The sequence below is a fragment of the Miniopterus natalensis genome, chromosome 11 (assembly GCF_054644295.1).
Source record: "Miniopterus natalensis isolate mMinNat1 chromosome 11, mMinNat1.hap1, whole genome shotgun sequence".
Classification (NCBI taxonomy): domain Eukaryota; kingdom Metazoa; phylum Chordata; class Mammalia; order Chiroptera; family Miniopteridae; genus Miniopterus; species Miniopterus natalensis.
The window spans coordinates 72,069,961-72,082,976 of record NC_142091.1 but is presented as its reverse complement, the minus strand read 5'-3'; the positions used below and the strand labels follow the sequence as shown (position 1 = coordinate 72,082,976).

Genomic DNA, 13,016 nt, shown 5'->3' with positions numbered 1-13,016 from the left:
TGGTTCTTACGTTGCCACACTGTACAGTGAAAACTAGAGACCCAAAATGGCATCACTGTGCTAAAAGCCCAGGATACCAAACCTAGATTTAATACTTGATTTCATTGTCGTCTCAACCTCTTTGGGAAACTGAATCTTAATCAACCAATCTGGAATTTAGCTCTCCGCCTCCATAGAAAGAAGAGGCAATTTGCATGACAAAAAACCTTGCAGTTCCCTGTCTTCCCCCCAAACCGGAGGTCCTAGTCTAAAAATAATCCTTCCTTTTCTTTTGTTAACAGCTCTCTTGCCCCATCCTTCTACCTATAAAAGACCTTCCATTTTGTATAACCCCTCAGAGTGCCCTTGTACTTGCTAGGTGAGATGTTGCACAATTCATAAATTGCTTAATAAAGCCAAGTAGACCTTCAAATTTTGTTTTTTAACAAATGCAAAGGGCAATGTATTAGGGTTCTCCAGAGAAAAAGGACCAGAAAAAGGACAGATACAGATGCAGGAATGAGATTTATTATAGGAACTGACTCACATCGTTATGGAGGCTGAGAAGCCTTACAATCCACCACCTGCAAGTAACGAACCAGGAAAGCCAATGGTACAATTAAAGGACCGAAAATAAGGTGGTGAAGGCCGTGGTGATAGGGGCACTTATAATGTCCAAAGATTGAGCACCTGAATTAATCTGAAATATAATTATAACTTATAAAATTGTAGAACACATATACTTATGTGAGCAGGGATTTAAGTTTTTTTCCCTTAAGCTTCTTTCTCCTGGGCCTTTGCACCCTGCACTCCCCTTGATCCCGGAATGAAGCAATTAAGGAGGTGGCGCAGCTGTGGACAGTGGGTTAAGATACCTCCTTTTTGAGACCAAGATGCATGGCCAGGCCGACCTAACAATGAGTCAAGATGTCTCCTTATCAAGACATCGACAGGCGACCAAAATCAAGAGTAACTTCCAGGACTGCATGTAGCTGCATCCCATTCCCAGCCTCAGTTTGCCCCCATGTAACCCTATCTCTCAGGCCACTCCTTAAGACAGGTTTTGGATGCTCGAATGCTCCGTCTTCTTGGTTGGCGGCCTTCTCAGTATGATTCAACCCTGTCTCCATTAATCGCATACAGCGACAGGCAGCCTGAGCCCCACCGGGGTTTCCTGGTAACAGTTGGTGTAAGCTCTGGAGTTCAAAGGCTTGAGAAACAGGAACTATGATGTCCAAGGGCAGGAGTAGATGGACAGCCCAGCTCAAGGAGAGAGTGTTGGTCCTTTCTCCGACCTTTTTGTTCTGTTTGGACCCTCAGTGGATTGGGTGATGCTGGCCCACACAGATGAGGCATCTTCTTTACTCAGTCTACTAATTCAAATGCTAATTTCTTCTGGAAAGCTCTCAGAGACATACCCAGAAATAATTTACCAGCCAGCTGAGCATCCCTTAGCCCAGGCAAGTTGGCATCACAGGCAAAAATACAAAATTGTTAGAAGGAAATACAGGAGAACATCTCTATGATCTTGCCATAGTTTATAAGCGTGTGCGCGCACACACACAGGTTAAAAAAAAGTAAAGCACAAAAAGATAAATTTGATTACATCAAATAAGAACATCTATTTATCTGTTTATCAAAACACACCATAAAGTAAAAGACCAACACTGGGAGAAGATATTTGTAGCACAAAAACTGACAAAAGATTACTATTCAGAATATATAAAGAACTGATAAGAAAAAAGACAACCCAAGAGATGTGGACAAATATATTGATAGGTCATTCATGGGAGTAAGTACAAATGTCCATTAAATATAGAAATGTGAAAAAATATCCCATGCTATCACTACCATGCTGACAAAATTTTTTTTTAAATCCTCACCTGAGGATATTTTTTCCATTGCTTTTCAGAGAGAGTAGAAGGGAGAGAGAGAGAGAAACATCGATGTGAGAGACACATCGATTGGTTGCCTCCTACATGCGCCCTGCTGACCAGGGCCAGGGATCAAGCCTGCAACCGAGGTTTGTGCCCTTGGCCAAATTGAACCCCGGACCCTTCAGTCAGAGGGCCGATGCCAAACCGGGTAGGGCCAGCAAACACTTTTTTTTTTTTTAAATATATCTTTATTGATTTCAGAGAGAGGAAAGGAGAGGGAGAGAGAGATAGAAACATCAATGATGACAGAGCCATTGATCGAGCCCTCAACCTGGGCATGTGCCCTGACCGGGAATCGAACCCTGATCGCCTGGATCCTAGGTCGATGCTCAACCGCAGAGCCACGCCCGGCCGGGCAGCAAACACTTTTTGAGCCTGTGTTAGCCACTGCCCAGGGCCCGATAAAGAAAAGAACTTTAAATTTTATTCTTCAGTTACAGTTTACCGCCAATATTATTTTGTATTAGTTTCAGGTGTACAACATAGTGGTCAGATAATCATATACTTTACAAAGTGTTCCCCCAATATTTCCAGTACCCACCTGGCACCATTATAATTATTTCTTACACCTCACACTTATGAATATTCTTCTACATAGATATGAGATTTAACAAAAATCATTAAAAAGTATATGTAGCCGGGCCAGGCGTTGCTCAGCGGTTGAGCATTGACCTCGGATCCAGGAGATCGGGTTTGATTCCCGGTCAGGGCACATGCGGGGTTGTGGGCTGGATCCCCAGTAGGGGGCGTGCAGCAGGCAGTCGACCAATGACACTCATCATTGATGTCTCTCTCTCTCTCCCTTCCTCTCTCTGAAATCAATAAATATATATATATTTAAAAAGTATATGTAGTCTCTGACATTCCTAGGAGGATACCAAGAAACTGATAAGGTTGCCTCTATGGCTGGGTGCTAGGGGTGGGGAGTATGGAGGCTTATCCTACCTCTTATAGCTCTTCGCATAATTGAAAATCGCATACATGTGCACACATAAGACCAAAGACGTCCATACTCCCGGCCATGGTCCTAGCCTGCCAGCAGGCCGGGTGTGCGGCTTTCCCTGCCCCACCCTGTGCCCCGCTGGGACCACTTAGGCCCTTTCCCGCCCAGCCTTTCGGAGACACAGAATCCCCAGCCCACCAGCCTGGAGGACTCTTTCCAGGTGGCTCTTGGGTCCGATCTTCTGAACAGGCTGGATGAGGTAAAAAGCCACAAGAGCCAGAATGGGGCAGTGCCCTTCCTTCCCGCTCTACCAGCGCCGTTGAGCCCGTCACTGCGCCGGCCCCACAGGGCTGGGATGTCCCAAGGGAATGGCACTGATTGGACAAACTGAGATCACCTGACTCGAGGCCAGCTACTCAGAAGGTGTCTAGCGTCAAGAGGGGGCGGGCCCCAAGGGCTCTGGCCAATGGGGCAGGAGGGAGTTAGCCAAGTCAACCCCACGATCTCCCTCCAAAATGGAGGGTGGGAGACCCCCCAGCGGGTGCTGCTGGCGCCGGAGGAAGCTGGAGGGGGCCGGAGAGGGCCCGCAGGGAGCCGCGGGGGGCCGGAGTGGCGACGCCCAAGGAGTCTCACGGGCCGTGGGCCGGGCGGCGCGCTGCCGCCTCGGGAGGCCCCGCGCGCGCGGTCGGGCTGGGTCTCCGTTGGGCCTGGAGCGCGTTTCTGAGCTGGGCCGTGGCGGGAGGGGCGGTCTCGGCGCGCTCCTGGTCGGTGGGCAGGCGTGGGGAGCGCGCCCCTGATGGCGCGTCCTGTCTCTTCCGTCGGCTTTGAGGTTGCTGGAGATGTCGGTGTGTTCTGGTCATGGTCAGCCCCCGTTTTGGGGTCTCCTTGGAGCTCCTTCCCCCTTCTGCAGACTCTTCTACTTTGGCTTCTGTGTCTCCATCCCACCCCCACTGGACTCTGCTCGTCTTTGCTCTTCTGGCCGCCCTGAGACTTGGTGACTTCCGGCCTGGGCGCCGAGCTCGGCCGCCACCCAACCCTCGGGAATCTACATCTCCACCTTGATTACTCTGGCAGATGTCCAGGCCTCGTAGTCTACCCGGCCTGTACCTTGACCCTGCTTTGAACAAGGAGCAGATTTTATGGGACCTTTGATTAGCATTTTTATTTCTTAAATTTTACTTAATATTTTTATTATTTGGTAATGCATACCAAATCTAAATGTAAAGAGCACGAACCTCCTCCTACTGAATGATGACCTCTCAGGTCACCTGGACAAATGTCTTACCGAGGAGCAGGTCACGTGATTTGGGGCTTTATATACAGGCATTGTGTTCTGGGCAGGGCCAGTGGGAAAACAAAACTTTTTTAATACATCTTTATTGATTTCAGAGAGAGGAAGGGAGACGGGGAGAGAGAGAAACATCAACGATGAGAGAGTTGTCACTGATCGGCTGCCTCCTGCAGGCCCCCGACTGGGGATGGAGCCCACCACCTGCGCATGTGCCCTGGCCAGGAATGGAACCAATCCATCCCCTGGAACCTAGGACAAAGCTCAGCTGCTGAGCCACTCCCTGCTGGAAGAAAACGAAACTGAAAATTACAAAAGGCTGGGCACAGAGGCAGCAACACACAGAGACCATCGGCACAGAAGAATGGCTTTGGTAAGTCCCCAGAAAACTTTTATTTTAAAACACCGTAACCCTGTTAGTGGTGATTGTGTGGGTTTCTTGTTGGTCTGCAGCTCTGGCACCTGGGTGTGCCTGCTGAGGCCTGAGGGTCTGCTATCTGGGGGTGGGAGGTGGGAGGTGGGGAATGGACAGGGGGTGGGGGGGGGACATGGACAGGGGGTGGGAGGGCTCCCCAGGGCCTTCCTGAGGGGGCAGGAATGGTGGGCTCTGCCCAGTCCCACCTCCTCAGTCACACTGTTCTGGGTGGGTGAAATGAGCCGGGAAGGGAGGGACCATGAAAATGGTTCACAGCGGCGTGGGGCCGAGGTAGGGGCTGCCAGGAAGGTGCTCATGGCCACCCCTCATCTCCAAACAGCTTATCTTTTTTCCCTCTACTTTTCTCTCCATCCTGCTCTTCCCCTTCCATATGTTGCTGCTTCTTTCTGGCTCCGTAACAGTCACATTTCCTGAATGCTCACTGCATCTCAACACCATGCAAAAGGCTTTTATTTAATCTTTGCAACAACCCTGTGACTTGACAGATGAGAGCACTGAACTCTGGTAAAGTGACTTACCCAAGAGACAGAGAGGGGATTTGAACCTGGGTGAGTCTGATTCCAAAACCTTTACATTAAAATAAAAATTGATTTCTTTAATTCCATAAGAAATATGCAAACACATTTTCCTTGTTAAACACAACCCTCCCCCCCAAACCAGTGTGGAAACAAAACTGTTAACATTAAGGCTAAAGTTCCCTTGAACCACCTCCCTGTCACAGATCACAATTGGTCCTTCCTCTGTAGGGCTTGGTGTGTGTCCTGCCAGGTATTTCTACTCATTTGAATACATAAGCACAGCCACCTTTTAAGTGTTGTTTTGTGGCTTTGGGTTTTGTTGTCATTCTTAATTTGGTTCCCTGAGTATAATTCATTTTGTAAATGCTTAAATCTCTTCCTTTATTTACCAATTTTTGAAATAATACAGTGATTCTTTTGCATCCTCCAAAGGTAACTAATGCATTAAATATTATGAACACATTGATAACATTATTCATGGAGCATCTTTTTGATGCTCAAGTTGTTCCATTTTCGGTTAGGTTGATGCTTGACTCCTGTAGTCAGAAGCTTTTCTCCCCAGCAGACTTGCAGTTGGCAGCCATCCTCACTGCACCCAGCAGCAGCCCACCCACCCTGGTCAGGGTAGTCCGGCCCCATGTGACCTGGCTCCACTGAGTCAGGGGAGGAGAGGAGTGGCTGACCTCAGAGTGATCCTAAAATAGAACTTCTGTGATAAGGGCTTATCTCACATTCCTAGTGTGATCAGGGCAACATACTTCTTGCTCAAGCAAACTCCAGAAGGGTGCTGCCCTGCCACCTACTCCAATCACACCCTGTTACCCAGCTGGTCTTGGCCTAGAGCCCAGACTTCAGCCTGCTTGGGATGCTCTGGGATTGTAAGGGGTGAAACTTTGGAAACATGCAGACCTAGGTTTCAATCTTGCTGTTCTCACAAGGTGAGGATCTTTGTAAAGTTACCTAACCTTCCCCAGACTCAGTCTTCTCATCTGTCAAGTGGGGTAATGATAGTTCTTAGTCAAAGGAGTGATGGATATCAAACGTAGGTCATGGTGAGCACCATGCCTGGGCTGTGCTAGTTGGAGCTCTACAACTCACAGAATCCCTCAGGCCTGGCACAAGGCATTTTAGACTTCCTGGGAACCATATACTCACTCGCTGACACAAATATGCCCCGTGCATAAAATGTGCTCACACCCACTAGTGCACACCTCTCTGCCACACCCCCATGCTGCACAGCTGCCCACACTGCCCTCCGGACACCCTGTCCATCTCTTCTTTGTCTCCTGAAGAGCTCATTTCCAGCCCAGCAGCCCCAGTGAAAGAGGGACTTTCCACCTGTGTGAGGAGAGCTCCCTCTTCCATTTCCTGAAGGAGATGATCAGAGGGAGTCTGCAGGCTGGGCTGGGGCTCCTTACAGGTCAGGTTCTAGACTGTTCCCTGCCAGGACTAACCTCAGCCTGTGTCTTTTTTTTCAGCCACAGGTCAACCCAAGACCTGGGGACCTGATTGAGATTTTCCGCTTTGGCTACGCTCACTGGGCCCTCTATGTGGGAAACGGCTACGTGGTCCATCTGGCTCCTCCAAGTAAGGATGGGTTCTCTGTGTAAGTGCAAGAGACGAGGGGGAGTGCGAACAGTTGCACACTTGTGTGCTTGCTCTCACCTCAGTACCCGGCATAGTGGGCACTCAGTGGCCATTGGCTGAATGATACTCCCTGGTAGGTATCCTTCCTTAGCAGCAAGTTTGTGGAGAGACTGTTGACCTTTATTGCAGGAGAGAGTGGGGTTCAGGTGCACCCACCCCACTGTCCTAGGGAAGCACCCCTTCTTGTGTACTCGATGTTCTAGAGGGGCAAATGAGTAGGAAACAGTTCACAGCTGGCTGCACAGGGCAATGGAAGGAGTGTGGGCCTCCCAACTAGGCAGAACCTGTTTGGAATCCTGGGGCCTCTGCTTACCGACTTGTGACTTCACCCCCTGAGTTGCAGCTTCACCCTTTACAGCTGCACCCTCTGTAAAGCAGATGAAATTCCCCCTGCTCCTGGTTGTGCAGGGATGAAATGAAGGACTGCGGGAGAGCACTGGTGCGGGGGGCCCTGGTGGGTGCTGAGCCAGCCTCCCTTCCCTTCCAGAGCATCATGGTGTTAAAGAAAATGCCAAAACCTTGGAAACCACTCAACAGCATGGAGTTGGCCAAATAAAATAGACACCTGTGTTTAATGGCAAACTATGCAACCATTAGAAGCATCTGGACAGCAGGTGTGTGTATACACATATGTGTATATGCATATATAAATGTTTTCCAAATACAGGCTTTAAAAATTAGGCTTATTGAGGAATAGTTTTTAATAGTAAGATATACTCATTTTAGATACAGTTCTATGAGTTTTGACAAATGCATATAATCATGTAACCATCTGCATAATACAGATGTAGAAGACTTCCCTCCCCCTAAGTTCCTCTATGCCCCTTTGTTGTCAACCCCTGCAGCCCCAGCCCCCACACCCTCAGCTCCTGGCAACCTGATCTTTTTTCTGTCCATATAGTTTTGCCTTTTCCAGCATGTGATGTAAATGGAATCATATGGAATGTTGCCTGTCTGTCTAGTTTCTCTAACTTGGCATAACGCATTTGAGGTTCACTTACATTGTAGCACATGATAGCACGTGGCTCCTTTTTATTGCTGGGCATCCCATTGTACAGATGGGCCACCCTTTGTTTATTCACCAGCTGAAGGACATTTGGGTGGTTCTTAATTTTTGACAGAAATTATTAGAGTCACTATAAATATTCCCATACAAGTTTGCTTTGTACGTGTGAACATAAATTTTCATTTTTTTGGGTGAACATCTAGGCATCCTATGGTAAATTGCCAGAATGTCTAAGTAGCTCACAGCAATTTAGAGAGGGCGCCCTCTACTGGGGAAAAGAAGAAACTCATGGCAGATGGGGAAGCTGAGGGCAGGGATGGGGGGAGAGGGGAAAGATGGGGGGATTTGGGGACACTGAAGAAGAGAGAGGTATGTGTGTGGGGGTAGAGAAAGATAGGACGACTAAGGGGCAGAAAAAGAAAACTGAGAAGCCAAGAAGGAGATACTCAGGGTTGGAGGGTAGATAATGTGTATTCCTCATGAAAAAGAGCAAATTCTCGGTGACATATTTTTATAGCTGTATTAATCTTGTTTCCTCTACCTCTCCTTCTCTTTGGGATCTGCAGCCCAGGCCAAGCTGGGTGCTGTCCCTTCTGGTTTTTCCCTGTAGTTGGTCTCTCTGCCCCCATCCTTCCTCATGCAGTGGGAGAGAGCTGGGGCAGAGACATTTTGTAAAATGCCCTTTTGTTTATTTTTACTTATTTATTTTAAATATATCTGTATTGATTTCAGAGAGAGGAAGGGAGAGAGAGAGATAGAAACATCAATGACGAGTCATTGATCAGCTGCCTCTTGCAGGCCCCCGACTGGGGATCGAGCCCACAACCCAGGCATGTACCCTGACTGGGAATTGAACCGTGATCTCCTGGATCCTAAGTCAATGCTCAACCACTGAGCCACGCTCAGCCAGGCTTATTTTTATTTTTTAAAATTTATTTGAGAGAGAGAAACATTAATGTGAAAGAAACATCGATTGGTTGCATCTCACATGCACCTCGAACTGGGATTGAACCCACAACCTCCGTATATGCCCTGACCTGGAATCAACCTGCCACTCTTCTGTGTATAGGATGATGCTCCAACCAACTGAGCCACACCAGCCAGGGTGAAATACCCTTTTACAAAGGAAATAAGAACTGGTGAACTAAAGTGTAAATACATACACACATACACACGCTCACACAAAGGAATGAATTTAGAAGCTGGTCATTAGATGTATTGGCTGTTCAGAGATTGATGTTATACCAACAGGCTTTCTGTGAGCCCAGCTTCATCCAACAGGTCCATTGGCCCCTCCCTGAGGGCTCCAGAGGCAATCACTTTGCTTTATCCCAGCTTCTCCAGGAGGAGAAGCTGGGTGAGGCAGGAGGCTGAGGTCCCCTTTAGAGGCAAATCAGAGAAGTCAGCTGGGAGAGTGTAGTCACCACCTAACCCAGTCCCTTCCATTTGCAAATGATAAAAGCCCTGGGAATAGAGAAAGGACTTGCTTGAGGCCACGCGGTGGGGTGGGGGGTGGAGGGGTTGGGTTTGCAGGTCAGGCCTCCTCTTGCTCAGTAGCTTCCTTTCCTACTATTTAAAAAATGTCACCCTAGCCTGCTGAGTTCCCCTGCTCTGGCTCAGGGAGGAGCAGTGACAGTGTCTAGGCTACCAGCTAGTGAGGAGAAGCTGGGACTAAGACCTGGGTGTCTTTGCCCTGCACCACTCTGCCCCATCCTGAATCTTTCAGGAACATCTGAACTCAGACAGTCCTTTAGAAGAATTCACATCCTTTGCTTTAGAAATAAGAAGGTCAGAGCCCAGGGACATCCTGTGACTTCTCCAAAGTCACCCAAGCTTGGGTCTGCCCTGTTTTTGAGTTTGAAGCCATGCAGGATGGCCAGGCTCTTCCATAGCTCATCCTTAATGATGGTGCCAAGGGCAGTGGGGCAGCCTGCTTGCCCCCAGGGGCCTGCCCAGGACCATCGCTCTGTGTCCTTTGTGAACCACAGGTGAAATCGCAGGAGCTGGTGCGGCCAGCATCATGTCCGCCCTCGCTGACAAGGCCATAGTGAAGAAGGAGCTGCTCTGTTCTGTGGCCGGGAAGGACAAGTACCAAGTCAATAACAAACACGACAAGAAGTATGCGCCGCTGCCGCCCAGCAAAATCGTCCGGCGGGCAGAGGAGCTGGTGGGGCAGGAGATGGTCTATAAGCTGACGAGCGACAACTGTGAGCACTTCGTGAACGAGCTGCGCTATGGAGTCTCCCGCAGTGACCAGGTGCGTCCTCAGCCTGTGTCCCTGTCCCCGGGAGCCAGACCATTCATTCAGCTGACAGTGGCTGGACAACCATGTGGGCCTGGCTGAGGTGGAGGCAGAGACATGAACTAGACAAAATAGCAGGGACACAATCCCTGCCCTGGAAGGTACATTGCATACATATCTATTTTCTTCATGTCCTTGGAGTTGCTCGTTTAGCTCATTCAGTGAATGAAAGATGTCTGCCCTGTAATTTAAATAATCAGGCCGCCAGGCATTACTGTCAAACCAATTAGCCAAAGCAGACTCAATTTCTTTTAGAGAAAAAAAGCTGCAACTTGAATAAATATGTTAAAGCATGTTTCCATGGCAACTTCTCATGGGAATTCCAATCTGCCACAGTAGGTGGCTGTGGAGGGAGCTCGTGGAGGTGGGTTGGGGTCATGCTTTCCTCCCGGAAGGCCTGTCTGTGGGAGCAGTGCATTCCCCGCCCTCCCTGGCTTTCCCAAGTGCTTACACTCAGGCCAGGCCTGGAGGTTCCGGGTGGTCAAGGATTAGGCTCCTCTTTTGTGAGGAGGAGAAGGGCTATGGTGAAAGGGAAGGTGGGCCAGGGGAACCACACCCTCTGGATGGCGCCCAGGTGGTTCTGGGTCCTACTGGGACCTGCTCTGTGGTGCCTGGCAGTCGCCGTGCTGGTGGGGTCTCACTGCTTTGCGCTGAGGTTGGGAGGCGTGGCGGGCTGGGGGAGGGGGGCTGCCTTATTGTGCATCTGTGCTGAAACCCGGAGAGCCAGTCTGGGAGACCCCAACTTTTCAGGAGTGGTTGGCCCTCTGCTGTGCCTTCCAGGGACTGGGACGAGGTCTACTCCCCTGCACAGTTTCTCTCTTACCTCCTTCCGCAGCAGGTAACTTGTGGCCTTTCCTGTCTGTCTCCCTCTTGCTCCTTCCTTTTCTGACTCTGTGTCTACACAGACTCCCTGCATCTCTCTGTAAGAGAGTGGGCTGGTGAGAATGCCAGAGCTCCTGGCACAGAACGAATCCATGCAGACTTCTGCACTAGGAGACACCAAACTCTAGCAGGGCTTCTGTCTGGAGGTCGTGTCCCCAGGATGACCCAGGCCCCCTGAAATGCCTGCCTGAAAAAGCTCAACGCTGCCAGGAGAATTGACCGTTTGTTCCAGCCCATCTCTGAGATAGGCCCTGACCTCCCTTTCTTAGAGCATTTACTGAAAAGGGCATGTAATTGTGAAGCCTTGCTCTGCCCCATGAGATGTATATGCATCTCCTGCAACTCAAGAGTGTCTCTTTCAAGGACCTGGGACCTCTGGCTGGTGTCACTCAGTTGGCTAAGCATCGTCCTGTGCACCAGGAGGCTGCGGGTTTGATTCCTGGTCAAAGGCATGTGCCCGGGTTTTGGGTTCTATCCCTGCTGTGGGGCGTGCAAGAGGCAGCTGATCAATGTACCCTCTCATCAGTGTTTTTCTCTCTCTTCCTCTTCTCTTCCTTTCTCTCTAAAAATCAGTAAACTATTCTTTTTTGAAAAAAGAAAAAAAGAAATGCAGTCCTCAGGAAGGCCGGGCCTCTGCCTCCACTCCTGTGTGAGGGTGGGCGACTGGCTTCCATCTCATCCAGCTGGCCAACAACTGGCGCTGACCAACCCTTTGCAATTTCTCATTTCGTGGACTCTCCTGAGCCCCAGCTTGTCCGAGTCCCTTACGCACCCTTTAAAACACCCAGTCACCTCTGTGCAAATCAGAATGGAGCTGATTTGCTCCACCACTTTTCACCACTTTAACATCCCTGTTGTTTATCTCTGATGTGGAAAGTTCTAGAAAGTTTCCGAGTGTTTCTGCATGAAGTACACAGTGCGCTTTTTTTCTTTTCCCCAGCCTCTCACGTGGCTCCAGGTTATGATATTCTAGAGAAATCTGCCATTTGGTCTCTGTTTCAAGTATTTTTTCTTCTGGGTGTGGAGGGCTTGAGCATACTTGCTAGGACGTCAGGCAGCCCTGGGCCTTTGTCCAGAACCCTTCTGCTATCAGCGCAGGAACCTGGTGACCTTACTCCGTAAAGCACTATGCAGTCCTGACGTTTGTACAGTGGGTCAATCATGAGTGCCTACTCTGTGTCTGGAGGTGGGCTGAGCTCCTGGGCCACCCAGATCCATCCCGGCCTGAAGCCCTAGGTAGTGAGAGTTCACAGGGGTGGTTTCCCTGACTCCACGCTTGCTTCGGGGCTCCCAGTCGGCCAGCCTTGACCTAGAATGTCCGGGCTCTGCCCGTCTGTCCTTTGCATGGCCACCTCCTGTGGCCTTACTATACCTTAAGGACCTATAGAGGGCTATTGTTTCCCTCACACCACAGCTCCGTCTTCTACTTATCTTTCCCCACCGGACACCTCTCTGCTTTCCTGGGTGGCCTGCCCTCTTGGGACCCCCATCCCTGCCAACAATTGTTCCTTCTGTGGTTCCCTCGAAGACGAGAAGGGCCAGATGGGTGGTTCCCGACTGAAGATTCTTGGTGCATGTATCTGTGGTTGGCCCCGGATGTTGAGGGTGACGCCCCTTCTCTTCTGCTGCAGGTCACAGATGCGGTGGTGGCAGTAGGCATTTCAGCAGGCATCATAGGGGTGGGCCTGGTCATCGCAGGCCTCATTGGATCGCTGCTGGACAGAGGCAAGCAGGAAAAGCAGTAAGACCAAGGAATCATCCTAGCGGCAAGCAGTTAGTACGGAGAAAACTTCGTTAGCCAGCAGGTGTGGGGTTTGGTTTATTGATTTCACTCTGTTTTATAATCATTTCAGCTGATTTTCATGGAACTAAATAAAAGCACAGGAATATTTGATTTGGGGAAATACAGCCTAGTGTGAATTTTATTAAAGAAACAGTAGGGCTCTGTCATGGACTGAATGTTTGTGTCTCCCCTCCCCCCAATTCATGTTGAAGCCCTAACCCTAAATGTGATAGTATTTGGAGGTGGCCTTTGGGAGGTAATTAGGTTGAGAGGAGGTCAGGAGGTGGTGGTAAGG

At 49.6% G+C, this 13,016-nt stretch overlaps 1 protein-coding gene across 1 annotated transcript; it reads left to right on the top strand.

Moving 5' to 3' along the window:
• Window positions 1-5,626: 5,626 nt before the first annotated feature.
• LOC107539779 (phospholipase A and acyltransferase 3-like) lies at window positions 5,627-12,683 on the top strand. The gene is made up of 4 exons (XM_087822301.1): window positions 5,627-5,719; window positions 6,580-6,688; window positions 9,743-10,011; window positions 12,570-12,683. Exons 1-4 carry the CDS (start codon window positions 5,627-5,629, stop codon window positions 12,681-12,683), a joined length of 585 nt encoding a protein of 194 aa, XP_087678427.1.
• Window positions 12,684-13,016: the final 333 nt, after the last annotated feature.